The sequence below is a fragment of the Lagopus muta genome, chromosome 17, assembly GCF_023343835.1.
Source record: "Lagopus muta isolate bLagMut1 chromosome 17, bLagMut1 primary, whole genome shotgun sequence".
Taxonomy (NCBI): domain Eukaryota; kingdom Metazoa; phylum Chordata; class Aves; order Galliformes; family Phasianidae; genus Lagopus; species Lagopus muta.
The window spans coordinates 12,537,031-12,554,782 of record NC_064449.1 but is presented as its reverse complement, the minus strand read 5'-3'; the positions used below and the strand labels follow the sequence as shown (position 1 = coordinate 12,554,782).

The 17,752-nt window shown below is 38.0% G+C and overlaps 1 protein-coding gene across 3 annotated transcripts in view; it reads left to right on the top strand.

The window, feature by feature from the left end:
- Positions 1-17,752, top strand: part of PI4KA (phosphatidylinositol 4-kinase alpha) — a 63,319-nt gene that overhangs the window by 37,626 nt on the left and 7,941 nt on the right. For all 3 annotated transcript variants that reach the window (XM_048963666.1, XM_048963665.1, XM_048963667.1), the window contains exons 22-44: positions 1,539-1,672; positions 2,709-2,791; positions 3,042-3,112; positions 3,212-3,336; positions 3,742-3,823; positions 4,416-4,499; positions 4,693-4,782; positions 5,775-5,894; positions 6,947-7,039; positions 8,611-8,767; positions 8,999-9,126; positions 9,794-9,952; positions 10,212-10,363; positions 10,877-10,984; positions 11,703-11,830; positions 11,916-12,035; positions 12,395-12,474; positions 12,617-12,810; positions 13,576-13,666; positions 14,410-14,577; positions 15,073-15,126; positions 15,834-15,954; positions 16,224-16,353. In XM_048963666.1, coding sequence (XP_048819623.1) covers positions 1,539-1,672; positions 2,709-2,791; positions 3,042-3,112; positions 3,212-3,336; positions 3,742-3,823; positions 4,416-4,499; positions 4,693-4,782; positions 5,775-5,894; positions 6,947-7,039; positions 8,611-8,767; positions 8,999-9,126; positions 9,794-9,952; positions 10,212-10,363; positions 10,877-10,984; positions 11,703-11,830; positions 11,916-12,035; positions 12,395-12,474; positions 12,617-12,810; positions 13,576-13,666; positions 14,410-14,577; positions 15,073-15,126; positions 15,834-15,954; positions 16,224-16,353 — 2,672 coding nt within the window. The remainder of the gene's footprint in view (positions 1-1,538; positions 1,673-2,708; positions 2,792-3,041; positions 3,113-3,211; positions 3,337-3,741; positions 3,824-4,415; positions 4,500-4,692; positions 4,783-5,774; positions 5,895-6,946; positions 7,040-8,610; positions 8,768-8,998; positions 9,127-9,793; positions 9,953-10,211; positions 10,364-10,876; positions 10,985-11,702; positions 11,831-11,915; positions 12,036-12,394; positions 12,475-12,616; positions 12,811-13,575; positions 13,667-14,409; positions 14,578-15,072; positions 15,127-15,833; positions 15,955-16,223; positions 16,354-17,752) is intronic.

The following is a 17,752-nucleotide window of genomic DNA, read 5'->3' as shown; positions in this document are numbered from 1 at the left end:
ATGGAGGACCACATACCTGTATGTAACGGTATGTCTGATTTATTTGGCCATACCATACGGCAGGCCGCCATTAACCATTCCAGTATGGAATGGTTTTCATCACGATATTGATTGCCCACGTATAACCTTTGCCTAAGAGCAGGATGGACAGTCATGGTGGCCAACTTAGATATTTCTGGGCCATTCACCACGACACTTTCTGCCCCAGAATCCCACAGTCTCAATAACCAAGCCGGCACACTTTCTCTGGGCTTCTGCCGAAATCGTTGTACTAAATCCATTAATTCTGTTGCTGTGTATGGCCGAGCTGTCACATGTAAATGAGTGTGGGCAGGGGGCCATTGATCAGGTGGCACCCCTGCCGGTCTGTCCTGTACTTTTTTTGTTTTTTGGGTTATCACAGGACGGACCTCCAATGGATCAGTTTGAATTGGACATTCAAGGTCTGATTTGGATTTCTTGTTGTCCTGATCAACGAAGTCTGTTGATTCAGGAGCCTGGTCATCATTTATTGAAATATTACGAATTTGGCTTACAGGAAGATGTAGAATTGGCTTCTTCCCCGTTAAAACGCCAAGTTCGTGCTCTAACTTTTCAATGCGATCTTTCAAAAGTTGATTTTCGGTTTCTAAAGTATTATTTCTTGAGTCCGCATGATTTAAAGCGGTTAATAGTGGCCATGCCACCATGGAAGCAGCCAATTGTCTTTCTTTGGTGATGAGAATGTCCTTGCCAAGTCCTTGAAAATAGTCTGCCATGCGATATGGGGAGAGATTGCCCATAACACGTAAGGGACCCCATTTTTCAATGATGGCAGCTAACTCGTAATAGGGCGATCCCTCAAACCCTGGGATCTGCCCTGGAATCATTTTCTCTAGGGGAGTATTGTTCTCCCCCTTGACCCATTTATAGAAATTCCACAGGAAAGACATGTTAATTTTAGAATATTCAGCCTGCCTGGCTCGCCAAGTGTATAACCAAGATGTTATAATTGCAATATGTATAACCAAGATGTTATAATTGCAATATAATCAAAAGAGTAAGGCACAGCAAACAGAGATCAAAAAAGAGAATAAGTAGAAGAGCTTACCCTTGGGTTGAGCTCACTAGAAGATATCAAAGAGGAGGATCTCCAGAAGAGATCCTTCCCCTCTGGTAGCCAGCTCTTAAATAGGTCCAGGAGGGGTGGAGCCTGGCTCCACCCCTTCCGGCAGCACAGGTGAATTGCCTTCACCTGTGCTCCTCTGGCTGACTCATGGCTCACCTCAGGTGATCAATCAGAGGTTCAGGCCGTGACTCAGCAGTTCCCATACACAGTAGTCATTTTAGCAAGGAGCTTGACTCCAAATTCTGTTTAATTCTGCATACTAGGAATCTGACTTGCTGTGTTAGAGCATGCTGGTCCTAGTCTGCATACAGAGGTATCCTGGCATATTATTTGTGAACATTAAAAAGACTAATAGCTAAAAGTGAATATTTTCAGAACACAAACTAATATAGCCCTCCCACTTCACATAACTGCATGTATTCATCTCTAGGCTGAATTAAACGAACTGCGGAGTACCATAATAAATCTCTTGGATCCTCCTCCAGAAGTGTCAGCTTTGATCAATAAGTTGGACTTTGCCATGTCTACTTATCTCCTTTCTGTTTACCGTCTGGAGTACATGAGGTATATACATATGTACCGTTCTTCTGATGATTTTTTTTTTTAAATTTATGTTTAAGTCAGATTTGCCAGACACTGTGGCAAATGAGAATCAGTAAATTGAATCAAAATATCTGTACTGAAGATTCTGAGACTAAGAATTCATCTGTACAGAAATCATGGTAGGTAAAAGGATGTGATAATATAGCAGAGCCACAAAAAGGAGAGCTCCTCTGTATAGGAATTAACAGAAGATGGACAACAGGATTCTTCATGGGAACGTCTTACAAATATAACGTATCTCCTGCACAGAGTCCCATCCTTGCATTGCAGAAGGATTAAAATATCTGAAAAATAGTCTGTTCTGTGAGATTAATGTAATGTAGATGCTGTGAAAATGTGTTTTGTTGTTGGTTTTTTTTGTAGTGAGTGTTTTTTTTTTGCCTCAGTAGTGTGTGTTAGCTTGTACTAATGTGACTTAGTGAATTCATGTATTTTATTTCTGTAGACATGTATTCATTGCTGCTATGCAAAACATTGTGTAGCTGAAAGCTGAGGTGAAAGTCTAGTAGTAAGGAAAGTAGGTAAAAACTTCCCCATCCTATTTTTACTTTGATAATAGCTGACAATACATACGGTTTTTATCAAAAACATATTGGCTGTATTTTTAGAAACTTTTTTTTTTTTTGCTAAGTGATATTTCCATTATACAAATTCAACACAGACAAAACCTATAGAAATGTCAAAGATAGTATATTTTTTAGATTTGTTTGTTTGCGATGCTTTTGTAAGTGCATTATCATCAGGTTTCCTATTCCTAAGGTGTGGAAGTTGTTCTCTTGATGGCAGACATCTTTTTTTTCCGCTAACATTAGGGTCCACTTAGTTGAATGTAGAAACAAATGGAAGTATCGCATTTATTAGAAACTTAAAGTTACAATGGAATGAATCATTACTATGATTATGTGGTAACATAATGTATTGTTAGAGTATGTCGTTTTGTGTTGATGATGTTTAAATAAAAGAGGAAAAGAAGCATGCAAAACTCTTCCTCTCCTAGGGTACTGCGTTCAACTGATCAAGATCGCTTCCAAGTCATGTTTTGCTATTTTGAGGATAAAGCAATTCAGAAAGACAAATCTGGTAAGTTTACTAAGATGAGATGCATGGAAATTATCTATAGGCGTGCAAAATTAAACCAAATCCAGCAATTACAACAAAAAAGGAATCTCATTCACAAGATTGCTTGTTGTTTTGTCCTTGCCAAATATTCTGTCTTAGTTTTGAAACAGCTTGGCTCAATGCTGGCTTGGTGAACACGAATGCTTTTTAACTGTTAAGCATAATGAAAGCTCAGTTCTTATCAAACCTGTAACTTCTCTCAATTCTTCAGGAATGATGCAGTGTGTAATAGCTGTTGCTGATAAGGTGTTTGAAGCTTTCCTGACAATGATGGCTGATAAAGTAGGTAACACGGCCTCTGAACTTTAAAATTAATGTGGAAGTTCTTATTCATTTTAAGAGAATGTGCTTGGCTTCATACTTCTCTGGCATGTGTTTTAGCCTAAAACCAAGGAGAATGAAGAAGAGCTGGAGCGACACGCACAGTTCTTACTGGTGAATTTTAACCACATTCACAAGAGGATCAGGAGAGTTGCAGACAAGTACTTATCTGGTCTGGTAGACAAGTGAGTATAGATTTTACTCTGCTGTTCTTTTCACATTGACTGCTTTGTGAATACTCACAATTAAGGAAAACAGATGTGGATTTGGTGGCTGATACTTCTGAAACATCACCTTGTAAAATAACAGGCAACAGTATTTTTAATCCAGTCTCTTAAATTGTCTCTGCTTAGCATTCCCATGGATGAAGCAAAGCGCCCATGAAGTAACTGCAGAAAATATTCCATCTTTTTTGATGGAATAGCTTTACTGAACTTGCTTTTCAGAGAGATTTCAAGCATGTATTGAGCCAGCTAGTTGTGAGCCGAGGCAAACTTTGTGATTTCTATAGAGTATGAGTTCACCTAGCATGCTATGAGGAGCTCCATTTCTTGATAAAATAATTTCCTTCCAATCCTGTCTTGCTGTAGATTTCCTCACTTGCTGTGGAGCGGGACTGTGCTGAAGACTATGCTTGACATTCTGCAGACATTATCACTGTCTCTTAGTGCAGTAAGTTTCTCTTATAATGATGCAATGATGTTATTAGGAATACAAGATGCATGTTTCCTTTTTTTTTTTTTTTTTTTTTTTTTAACTTCTATAGAACTGAACGTTTTGCTTTGTTTTGCCGTTATATGGCATTTCATTGTCCTTGCAAGTTATCAGATACTCAGAAAATCAAATTTTGTAGTAAAGGAAACAGTATTAACCAATTTGGGATAGTTTAACTATCTCATTTTGCATAGAAATTTGTTGATGCTTTGTTTTGTTTTGTTTTTGAATGATGAAGGTTGTCAGCATGTACAATTTCCAGTGTATTTTTTGTATTTAGTGCCTATTACTGATCTGTAATATTTCAGTTGCTACCTACTGATATTTTTAAGGATGGAAATACTTTAAGTTTTATTTTCATGCTGAATTTTCAGAAGATTTTTGGAATTCTGTAGTTAAATGTACTGAAAACCTTACTGGAATAAAAACCATCTCTTAGATCTGTTCAGATTTACTCCGGGGGCAGTTATTTAGGAAGAGTGATGTCTATAATATTCAAGTTAAGTGATTATGTATTTTATTTTGAGAACTGATTATTGTTTTTGATTAGGATATTCACAAGGACCAACCATACTATGACATTCCTGATGCTCCATATAGAATAACTGTCCCTGACACACATGAAGCCAGAGAGGTAGGTAGCACTCGATTTTCTTTGTCTCAGATGTGAGTTACTCTGAGCTACTTTAAAAGGACAATAAATCTGTGGGTAAAGTTCTCTATTACTATCTGACACATCTTAGTACCCATGTTACTTATTACACCATTAAAACCAGTGCTTCTTGTTCAATATCCTGTAATCCATTGTTGTTGCTTTGTTATTCTAGAGTATAGTCAAAGACTTTGCTGCACGCTGTGGGATGATTCTGCAAGAGGCAATGAAGTGGGCTCCTTCTGTTACAAAATCTCATCTACAGGTAATGAGCCTGTTCCTGTGAGAGATTTTGATCATCGTAAATCTTCAAAATTAGAATTAAGTTGTGTTGTTTTCTTTACTTTCTCAGACTGTTCAAACTTCGTTTTAAATTTTGTCTCACTAAAATTTTCCTTATTGTATTGCAGAGAACAACTAGAATTGTTGGTTGTTTTGATCTAAACTTGAGTATCTTTAACATGACAGGTTTGAAAACAGTTGGTCATTCCAGACTTAATTCAGAGATAAAAATTTGTTATAATTCTGTCTACCAAAGATTAGGTAGCTTAAAATACCAGCTGGACTGAAATGAATAGTTAGGTTATAAGTCTTATTTCTTGGGAGCATGTTTTTTTCATTCTTGCTGTTTATTTTTCAGTTAAAGAAATAAAAACATTGCATATGAATCTATGGCAAACTGTAGATGTTAACTAAGCATGGATGTAGTAGATACTTGCATATGTTAGAGCTCTGTAGAAAGTGGTAAAAACAAACAAACAAAAAAACCACTGTCAACTTAGCAAAAACTTTTTATGATGTATTAATAAATAAAACACTTTATGTAAACAAGAAGTCTCACTACAGTATGATGGAGTTCTCTTTTTGTTAAATAGCAGAAGAAGGCATGCAATCCAGATTAGACCAATTTTATGACTATCCAGAAGCGTAAACAGAATTTCTGGGATGGCTCAAGACTGATCCAAAGCACTTTATTTTGTGGGGTTTTTTGTGAAAACTGATTCCATTTAAAAAGAATCTCAGATTTGAAGTGTTACCTTGTTCACGTAATCATTTTACAAAATGAAACAACTCCTTCTCTTTGCAAATTTAGGATGAGGCTTCTTTTTGCTGGCGAGCAGTACCTACAAGAGGTAGTCTACTTGTCCTCTCATACATCTGAAATTAAGCTTTCTTCAGTTATACTGTGTTAGCCTGTGAGCTGCCTTGTTTTGAAAAGCACAGTAGTTTTCTAACAAATGTTTTTTGATGCCTCAGGAGTACCTAAACAAACATCAGAACTGGGTATCAGGATTGTCCCAGCACACAGGACTGGCTATGGCTACAGAAAGTGTTCTTCACTTTGCTGGGTACAACAGAGAAAACACCACTTTGGGCGTGAGTATTTGCTTGTTTGTGTAGCAGTCATGTTAATTTTATGACGTGAAGTTTAGACAGATAATACAGAGCCTCTAAATCATATTTGACATAACTTATGAAAATTACTCAGATGTCTCATTTCTTTCCATCTCAAGTCAGAGTATCTTCCAGTCAGTTGCATGAGTTACTAAGAAGTAGGCTGCTAACAAGCAAAGAAAGTAAAACTGTATCTATTTCTTCTGAAGAAACACTTAGGGATGATATTTGTTAGTTTGAAAATAAAATCTTTATGTAACGCTGAAATGCTTTTTAGAATAGAATGCTCATTTGCTCTAATGCATTGTAGGTTCACTTAACATATGCTTTCACATTGCATATTTCATTCAGTTTTATGTTTGTCTTAAATATGTTTGATTCTTGAAGAAATCTGTAGAATCTGTTCTGTAATCAGCCAGCTTGTTTTCTAGCAGCAGCTCTGAAACTTTCCTCATTCCAAGCTTTAGCAGGATTTTCTTTTGCATTCCCTCTTTACTGTCATCCTTCTAGCTAATACTAGTCACTACATGTAGATAGGATAAAGAATTCCTGCAGGGTGTAGGAATGCTGTGACATAGTTCTGTGAAGAGGGAAAGTTAAAAAACTTAGAATCAAGAATGTGCTGGAAGAAACTTTAAAACTACAAAGGAAATAATAGAAAAGGCTTCTTCATGTTCACACGACTTGTTTTGATCGACTTGTCTACATGAACTGCGTGGAAAAAAATATAAGGATCGAGTGACAGAAGACTGTCAGATTATAGAATTTCATTACGTTTTTCATGCTTTTTTATCTTTCAAAAAGTTCATGCGTGTAAATTTTGAAAAATTTCTAACTGTAAACATGTAACCAATGCACATGTTGCTTGTTTCATGTGTATCCATTGTGGTATTTTTGTATCTCGTAGTCCTGATACTATTCTGATTATAAGCACTAAGGAAACTAAGCTTAAAATGTAGATAAAGGTGTGAAAGGAAAAAAGATTATTGACTAGATGTGAACAATATAAATAGCTGTATATGATTTGGTCATAGGCAACTCAGCTAACTGAAAGACCTACTTGTGTGAAGAAGGACTATTCCAACTTCATGGCTTCTCTTAATTTGCGTAACCGCTATGCAGGGGAGGTAAGTACACACTTTTAGACAGTGTGTGGAGTGTTCACCAGGTCTGGTGTCAGGACATTCTGATTTCCAGCCTACGTTATTCTGTGATTTTTAGGTTCTTTTAAGCATGGACTCTAAAGTTAAATTCCTTCAAGACAGAAGAGTATAATTTTCCTAGGTTATTAAGTAGCTTTTTTGCATTTGATCACAGAATCACAGAATGGCCAGGGTTGCAAGGGACCTCAAGGATCATGAAGCTCCAACCACCTCCTGCCACATGCAGGGCCACCAACCTCCCCATTTAATACTAGACCAGGCTGCCCAAGGCCCCATCCAACCTGGCCTTGAACACCCCCAGGGATGGGCAGGACATCAACAACCTCTCTAAGTAGCCTGATCCATCACCTCACCACTCTCATAGTAAAGAGCTTCCCCCTGACATCCGACCTAAATCCTACCTCCTTCAATTTGTCCTGCAGTTATCTACCCTTTCAAAGAGTTAATTCGCCCTCCTGTTTGTAGGCTCCCTTTAGGTTCTGAAAGGCTGCAATGAGGTCACCCCGCAGCCTTCTTTTCTCCAGCCTGAACAAGCCCAGCTCCCTCAGCCTGTCTTCGCAGGGGAGGTGCTCCAGCCTCTCATCATCTCTGTGGCTCTCCTCTGGACCCTCTCCAACAGCTCCCTGTCTTTCTTGTACTGGGGATTCCAGACCTGGACACAGTACTCCAGACAGGGCCTCACAAGAGCCAAGTAGAGGGGGACAATCACCTCCCTGTCGCTGCTGGCCCCCCCTCTTCTGTTGGAGCCCAGGATACCATTTGCTTTCCAAGGTGCAAAAGCACACTGCTGGCTCACGTTAAGTTCTTCATCCCCCAGCACCCCCAGGTCCTTCTCCACAGGGCTGCTCTCAAAGGCTGCTCCTAGTCTGTAAGGATGCCTGGGATTCCTCCAGTCCTAGTAGCAAAGTGCAAGGTTTTGTGTGTTGAACCTCATTTAAGTTCACCCCGGCCCACCTTTTCAACCTGTTGAGGTCCCTCTGAATGGCACCCCTTCCTTCCACTGTGTCAACCGCACCACTCAGCTTGGTGTCATCAGCAAACTTGCTGAGGGTTCCTCACTCAATTCCATCACTGATATCACTAATAAAGATGTTAAAGAGCACTGGTCCCAAGACAGACTCCTGGGAGACAATACTCATTACCAGCCTTCATCTGGACACAGAACCATTGATCACTGCCCTTTGTCTGCAGCCTTTCAAATAACTTCTTATCCACCAGGTGGTCCACCCATCAAATCCACATCTTTCCAATTTGGAGATAAGGATTTAGTGATGGACCATGTCGAAGGCCTTGCTTGAGTCCAGGAAAATGACATCGATCATCTTTCTATTGTCCACCAATACCGTCACTACATCGAAGAAGGCCACTTCATCTTGTATCAAATTCTTAAATTACAGGCAAAGCTAAGGTGCATTGGCAAAATACAATTAAAAGAGATCTGTTTGTATTGAGTTTCCTTACTCAGCATATGACCAGTACCATACTAGACTCCTAGAAATATTGTTTTTTATTTAAAGCCTCATTATATTTTTCAGGTGTCTGGAATGATTCAGTTCTCAAATGCTACAGGACGAACATCTGACCTGAATAAACTGATGGTCAAAGAGCTGAACAATGCTCTTGAATCAGGCCAGACTGAATTCTACACGCAGGCCATGTTTAAGTTGACTGCGCTATTAATAAGCAGCAAAGGTAATGAATACCGAGTGGACTTCTGCGTTCTGGATGTGAATGCCACATGTAGTAAACACAGAAGGTATCTGCATACTAACTCTGTATGCATCAACTTGAAGTGAAACTGTTGTCAGTTGGCTTGTATTGGGGAAAATGCTCTTAAACTTGAACCTTCTTATCAGCTGTTTTTATGCCGATTATGCTCTTATTTATTCTGCTGTGGAAATGTGTTTGAATGTTTGCTTTCAGACTGTGATCCCCAGCTTCTTCATCATCTGTGCTGGGGACCTTTGCAAATGTTCAACGAACATGGTATGGAAACAGCAATTGCTTGCTGGGAGTGGCTGCTTGCTGCCAAGAATGGAATAGAAGTGCCGGTAGGAAGCAATTTAAGTACTCTTTCTCTGTCCCTGCAAGCGGGAAGGGAAAGAAGAATATATGGAGAGATTCACAGTTGTTCTGAATCCATGTAAAATAAGAATAGTAAATGCATTGTTAAACACTTTAACCTGCCAGGAAGTTTCTCTTGATGTATTGTTGGGAATCTGAACACCCTCACTACGTGGACTGTGGGAAATGGATGCTTCTTAGCAGCAGGGATGATAAAGCAAATAAAGGCTGTTAGGATCTCAGCTAGACAACTTACTTTGCTGCTTGAGGTACCTGTGTTTCTCATGAATTAGATCCTGAACTACTGCAGTTTATAGAATGATATTTTAAAACAGTCATTAATATCTCTGCTCATCATTTAGTGCCTCTGGTACTTGGCATTATTCCCTTGCGTAAAAGATAGACTTGTAAAAGTTATAATCCTATGGCAGGGTGTAGTAACTTTTAGCAGAAAAAGGACAGCACCATGTGCTACTGATAGTTTGGCATCCTCAACAAAATACAGCACTTGTCTGCTGTTGCCCTTGGTATTTCTGTTATTAACTGAACTTCAGAACAGAAGTAGTCTGTTGTTGTTGTTGTGTACCTTGTGGAGAAATATTGTGCTTTCCATACAAGAAGATGCTTTTCAATCTTATAATCTTGCTTTTGCAGTTCATGCGGGAAATGGCAGGAGCCTGGCAAATGACAGTAGAGCAGAAAGTTGGCTTGTTTTCTGCTGAGCAGAAAGAAGCAGATCCTTTAGCAGCCTCAGAGGAAAGCCAGCCAAGACCTTGTCCGCCAGAAGTCACTCCACATTACATCTGGATAGAGGTGTGTATTTCTGGAATGTCCCCCCTATGATGATGTTGGAACAGTGCTGTTATTAAGCTATTCTGTACTGTTTGTTCTTGTGATTTGGAGAGCTAGTGGAATCATGATGGTAGTCCCTCTGTCTCAAAGCTCAGAGACATGCTCTTTTTACAGGAGCGTGATGGTTATGAAAGTGTCTGAAACAGAAGAAACTGGTTTGTTTGATTTTAAGATTGAAAATAAAATTGAAGGATGCATAGCATCTCTGTCTCTTTCTCAGTTTCTGGTGCAGAGATTTGAAATAGCCAAGTACTGCAGTTCTGACCAAATAGAGATCTTCTCCAGCCTGCTCCAGAGATCTCTTTCCTTGAACATTGGAGGGGCAAAGGGCAGTTTGAATCGGCATGTGGCAGCAATTGGACCCCGTTTCAAGTGAGCAGGGTTTCTTTTCCTTGGTCGCAGTAGCATGGTTATGAGATATGGGACGAAATAACTAAGTGCAAACTGTTTATTTTGTCATTGGCTTCAAGTGGTGAAAATTCTTTAAAAATCCTGGAATTATGCAGAGTTTAAGTTCTGTTTTCAAAGTAGAAGTATTAACTTTATTTTGAAAGTCAGTTCTGGTGCTTCAGAAAACTTTGCGATAATTTTATATAGTGAATCATTGGCATCAGGAATCAATTCTGTGTATCAGTTAGCAATAATTCTGCTCTATCAATCAGTTTCTCTTTTGTGACTTGAAGGCTTCAACTTTGTGTGGTTCAGTCATCACAGCTTTAGGAACAGGCTGATGATAAAAGAATGTTCTGAGAGCTCTGAAACAGGCACTTCTCAACAAGTTGAACAGAATTATAGATATAGTATTGCTTTTATTATGGTTTGTATGGTGTTGCTTTAATCATTGTTTTGGGAACATCAGGGTTTTCATTCTCTTGAATGTATTAGGTTGCTGACATTGGGGTTGTCTTTGCTGCATGCTGATGTGGTTCCAAATGCAACTATTCGAAATGTTTTGAGAGAGAAGATTTATTCAACTGCCTTTGATTATTTCAGGTACTGTCTTATTTGCTACTACTCACTGAATGTGCATGTGTAACATTTCCTAACAAATTCAAGTTCAAAAACAAGTTCAAAGCACAAGCTGTTTTTCTCTAGCAAATTAACTTCCTTTCCTTTTCTTTGTTCATTCTAATGAAGGCTTTTGTTTGTGATTCTTTGTGGCTCATAAACCATCTTGATTTTTAGACAGAATTTGTATTTTGTTTTTAGTATATGTGGTTTTTAATGTATTATCTTCAGGAATGTTGCAGTTGTTTTCTTTTTCTTTCTGTTCTTTTTTTGGAGTTCATTCAGTGCTCAAAACGGTACCTAGATGTTAGATGTACAGAACTGCTATTATAGAACATGTGGCTGAAATATTGTTTTCAGAAATCATTTTGAGAGTACAAGCACCCAAGATTTGACATGAACACAGCAGGACATAACGTAGTAATAGGACTGTCTGACAATGTGAGGAAGCCATAACATTAAATCATAATATTAAATTTCAAATGAATCCAAGATGCTGACAGGCTACCACCTTAATTCTCAATTATAATGGAAAGCTTCAGGCAGACAGAATGAAGAAATAAGAATAAAATACAGTATAACATTTGGTCTCATCTCTTTTAGACTGTGGTCAAAAGGAGGGGAAAAAAAAATGTTTGTTTGTTTGTTTGCTTTTGTTTGCTTTTTTTAATACATTCAACATTCTTTGTATGATTTTCTTGAGTTGGCCATCGAAGTTCCCTACGCAGGGGGAAAAGAGGCTTCGTGAGGACATCAGCATATTGATCAAGTTTTGGACAGCGATGTTCTCAGACAAAAAGTATCTCACAGCAAGCCAACTTGTGCCACCTGGTGAGATCCTTCATCTGCAGTTTCAAAAGCCCATTTTTTTTTTTATTTGGTTACATTCTATATCAGATCTGTGTTCTGTTGTTAGATAATCAAGACACCAGGAGCAACCTGGACATCAATGTTGGGTCTCGGCAGCAGGCTACGCAAGGATGGATAAATACTTACCCTCTGTCCAGTGGCATGTCAACCATATCTAAAAAATCAGGTATCTTTTAAACTGTAACCAGCTGACTATATCCAACTTTGCAGTATATTTTATATGTTGATGTTGTCTCCAGGCAATATTCAACATTAGGCTAGCGTTCTCCTGGCAGGGTATTTGATTATCAATGCCAAATTGTGGGGGCATAAAAAACAGCAAAAAAAAATCCAAATTATGCCACTTAAAGCAAGCACCATGAGTAGCTGCATTGCTGACTTTCTAAGATCATTCAAATGTAAATTTACAATTGTCTTATGGTGATTCAATTCTTAAATGTGTAAGTTGCAAGGTGTGGACAGTTTAAAAATAGACTAACATACTGAATAATAAAACACTGAAAATGTTTTTAACCTTTATTTGAGGAATGTCTAAGAAGACTAACAGAGGTACGCAGCTACACAAGTACTACATGAAGCGAAGGACGTTACTGCTCTCGTTGCTGGTGAGTTTGTAGGGAAGCAGTATGAGTTTTGAAGACAGTTGTTTTTGCATGATGTATTGACTAAAGTACCATGAGAGAGTGAAGTAGAAGTATTTTTACTTCAACAGAATGTTGGTTTTTTTTTTTTCCTTGTTTCTCTCAGGCTACTGAAATTGAACGCTTAATCACATGGTACAATCCACTCTCCTCCCCTGAATTAGAGCTGGATCAAACTGGGGAGAGCAGTGTGGCAAACTGGAGATCGAAGTATATCAGTCTTAGTGAGAAGCAATGGAAAGATAATGTGAATCTAGCTTGGAGCATCTCTCCTCACCTTGCTGTACAGCTGCCTACCCGGTGAGAAATTTCAAAAGAAAAAGCTGATGTAATTCCTGCTGCCTTTCTTAGAAGTTGAGTGAATACAGGCACAATAACTATTGATGGTACTTGCTCTTGCTTACAGCCTCCTTGTATACCTTCATAGCTGGTTGAGACATTTCAAATAAAAAGTGGATTACTTAAAAATATATTAACTTGGCTCGATATCTATCAGAGTCCAATTTCTATCCCTTCCATCTGTTTGATGTTAACATGTAGACAGTGTTTTGTTCAGCAGAAATTATGTTCGTTTTATTAGTAGTGTTTAAACCGTTAGCAGGCATAGCATTTAAACAGTTCTAGAAGTATCTTTGAATTAAGTGTTCTAGCTGTATATTGGCTTGTACTTTAAAAAGCAATTCTCCTAGCAGGAGAATTAGCATAGTTGGCTTTGAAAGGGAAAGGAAATCCTTTCCTCCTTATAATAGTGATAGTTTTTGCAAAACAGTGGTAGTTTGTGTGAAGCTTTCTGTAGAATCTCAGACATTATATTTCAACCAATAATTCAATTATGGGCTAAAATGCTAGCCATTAGTACAAAAGCACTGGATGAGGACCAGTTGTTCCTAAACCTGAATCCTCTCTTTGACAGCATATTGTTCCCTCAGCATGTACTGTTTGATGATTGGACTATTTGTTTGTTGAGCATTTACTTTCCTGCCCTTTGCTGCTTTCATCTTGGTGTAAATAGAAGTGGCTTTCAAAGTTTTATGATAAGGTTATTGTATTCCTGGTTATATGTAGATTTAAGAACACTGAAGCTATTGGAACAGAAGTAACTCGTCTGGTTCGGTTGGACCCAGGAGCTGTTAGTGATGTTCCTGAAGCAATAAAGGTACTAATGAATATTTATGTACAGGGCCCCAAAATGGCTATTTAGTTCAGTTATACTGGAAATACAGCCTTAGCTGTAGTGTATGAACAGTGTATGTTTTAATGCTAAGTGTATTTCTGTAGGAGAGAATGACAAAACAGCTGTGGAAATAAGATGCTGAGGCAAAAATCACAGGAATAAAAGTAGGTGGCAAGTTAATGCTTGCTTGCTCCCAAGTGTGCTCTCACTGTACACGGAATTTCTCAGAGCTCATAAATTGCAGTACACCTGCTATTTCTGCTCCTTTTGAATAATGCATAGAAAGACCGTAGGACCAAGTCATGGTGAGCATTGCTGCTGAAGTTATTTTAAGCTTAACCCGCTCTCTTGAGATGCTAAGCCTCTTAAAATGGAAGAGGCTTGTTATGTTCATCCACAGTAAAGCATTCTGTACATCACCTCTAAAACAGACAAGAAAGCTGCACTTTTTTTTTTTAACTCATCTGTTCTTATTTTTCCCCGTACTTCTCTACCATGCTTTTAGTAATTTGACCTCATTAACTTCATGTAGTGATCTAGAAAGTGGAATGATTCCAATCGTTAGATTTCCAAAGAATATAAAATAGTTGTGGTTCTATAAAATATAGCATGTTTTTTCTTGCCCTGCTTTAATAAGCTAGATTATAGCATTACTATCTGATGTGCATTTCCTAGATATTACTGGGTGCTGTAAGCTGTTAATGTGGTCTGACCTGTTTTTTCAGTACTTGGTTACCTGGCATACAATTGATGCTGATGCACCTGAGCTCAGTCATGTTCTGTGCTGGGCACCAACAGATCCACCAACTGGCCTTTCCTATTTTTCAAGCATGTATCCACCTCATCCTCTAACAGCTCAGTATGGAGTTAAAGTCCTGCGGTCTTTTCCTCCGGTGAGTTTTGGCATAGTCGCAACCATAGTCATTGTGGCAACAGGCTTAATTTTAGCACTGTTGAAAGATATGTGTGCAAAATGGGCACACCCAGTTGGAGAGCATGAAGAGACTGGGATGAAAAAGTTGACTGTCCAACATATTACTGGCTTGTGTACCTGGTCATTATTTGGTCATAAATTGCACGAACTTGAATTCTTCAGTGCTCCCCTCAAACACTACCAAATTCTCCTTTCAGCAGAGAACTTTTAATACTAGTCAGACTTGCATGAGGACTATAAAAGACATTATCGTTAATACTTTTGAAGTTGAACGGGGCAGAAAAATGCTTGTATTAAAAGAGAGAGCACATATGCAGTTTAAAGTAAAGAGGGGGCGGTATTTGCAATTTTATTCTATCACATAACTGAAGGAAACTTTTCACTGTGTATGTGACCTGTCTTCTCCTCTTGAATACTAAAACAATAACAATAAAAACTCCGACATCTTTTTCAGGATGCCATTTTATTCTACATTCCACAGATTGTGCAGGCACTGCGGTATGATAAGGTGAGAATATGAAGCAGCTGCACATTAACCAAGCAAACTTTGGAAACGGCTTTTAGACTTTAAAACTGCTAAGCAGACAAAATTTAAGCTTAAAATAGTGCTGCTTATTGTTATGGTATAACTAATACATAAAAGACAAATGCCTTTAGACACTGTCTTGCTTTGGATGCGCTCTTTTATGCCCTCCCTGGGATGAGTAGAATTCATTTGTACACTTCAACTTCTTTTCTAAGTTTGTTCTTATTGCCTAGAAAATTTCTGTGGAACTGTGCAAGCACTTAGTTCTTTACACCAAATGTGCAGTCCATAAGATAGTATGTGCATTTCTGATAATACAGGAGCATTTAGTGGTGCCAGGCAATACCAGTAGTTCCACTGCATTTCCTCTGGTTTGCATACCTAGTATGAGCTACCTAGATTTTAAGGAAATTTGAAAACCATGTGGAACATGGAGAAAATAGCACAGATGTGCAAAGCTAGTGATGGAATATGTCAGTAGTAAAGCTAAAACGTGTTAGGTCAATTCCTTACCTTTTAGAGTACAGAATCATTCTTCAGAAGCCTTTTAGCAACATGATTGAGATTGCAGCAGTCTTCTTTCCATCCGTTAAATATTTTTGACTTTTAAGAATCACTGTTAGTATGAGTAATGTTGAGTCTGCTTGATTTGTAATGATTTTTTCTTATTGGACTGGCTATAATTGCAGATGGGTTATGTTAGAGAATACATCTTGTGGGCAGCTGCCAAATCCCAGCTCTTGGCTCACCAATTCATCTGGAACATGAAAACCAATATCTACCTGGATGAAGAAGGACACCAAAAAGATCGTGAGTTCTTTGAAATATAATATAGTTTAGCCCCTTTCTTGCCTCAGTTGAGGCTGAATCTCCTTCCTTTCTCCTGACAGGAGGGAATCCTTTAAGCTGGAAACTACTTCAGTTTGTAGAGAGAGAGGGCATGTTCTGTTGAAGTATTCTACCTGACAAAAGAGATGCAGCAATGTTTGCATTGCTACTTTTTTTTTGTACCCATCACATGTATCACTTAGCTTTCTGAAATAAGCTTCTAACACAGATGTTTTCTTTTTCATGTGTAGCTGACATTGGGGAACTTCTAGAGCAGCTAGTAGAGGAGATAACTGGCTCATTATCTGGCCCAGCCAAGGAATTCTACCAGCGGGAATTTGATTTCTTTAATAAAATCACTAATGTTTCAGCCATTATCAAGTAAGTGTTACACCACAGAAATTGTGCTTTTTTGTGGGTGCACTTCTGGAAATTAACAGTGTCACAGTTAATAGGCTAAGTTGCTTTTAGTCGTATTGAAAGAGTATCTTCAGTGAAAGAGAGTTAATTACTTATATGATAAGAAGTTGATTTTTTTCTTTTTTAAGTGTAACTTAACAGTCATAGTAGGATGAAAGGTCTCATTTTACTTTGACTCTTAGAGGTAATTTATATCTGGCTTAATCTCTGTGCTTGAAATTGGCAGTTCTGTCTTAACCAGCTGTTGCTTCTTATTCTGGAAGCAGATGATTGTAAACTTGAGATTTAATTCGATTTTTATAAAGACATTGTGGTTAGTAATAGGAAATGAAGTTCCATAGAAGAGCGCTCCAATATGTGATTGGAGTTGGAAAAACAATCCGATTTCTTACATAGTTTGAAATTCTATCAGTCTTGTCACCTACATTGTTAATTGGGCTTCTTGGTTAAGCATTTAGCATTCTCCTGAAAAGTTTGGTTCAGGAAAAGCAGTACTCCTGCATTTAAGTGTGGCAGGCTGGCTGTCATTTTTTTTTTTTTTTTTTGCATATTTTAACATGTTATCCACACTTTGTGTGGACTTCTAAATAAATAAAAATGAAACATGATGAAAAACCAATCAACAAAAACACCTGAAGTACTTGTAAATAACTTCTGCTAAAATTGTGTGACACTCTTCCCCTTCACAAGGAGATCTCATGTGGTGAAATACAAATAATTGGTTTTTTTTATACATAAGTATTTTCCCTTTGTACCTAAATTGTGGCTACAGTGAAAGATGCACTGTCAGAATTAGCAGATTGTTGATCTTTAAGTCTTGCTGACTGCAAGATGCTCAATTTAACTTTTATAAATCTTGCCAGTGGGTGGCAGCAGCCCAGCACGCAAGCTCTAAAATCAGTACGTGTGGTTTTATTGCATATTTTCAGAACATTCTCAAGTGTGTTAAAATGTTCGAAAGCTGTATAATACATATTTCTTAGAAAATACCTCCTTTAAAATGAAGCTTTGCAAACCAGCAGTATAAAGGCATTAGGTTAAAGGACACTTGCTTCACAGAAACTTATCAAATGCTCCATGTCTTCAGTGTTTTCACCCAGCAGGATGAATTAAAAGAGGGCTCTCGGACATGAATACCTTGAAATTTAGGATGAAATCAAACCACTTTTTGTTAGCATGGAATCATAATCAAGCAACTGTTAATAACTGTATTTGCAAGCGTTTCATTTTGCACCTTAGGTACTTAAAACAGACATGATTTATGCATTTCCCATGTAAAGGCAACAGAGAGGAGATACTGTTTGCTTTGTAGATGGAATAAATGAGTAAATTTATAATCTATGATTATGTAAGTGTTATG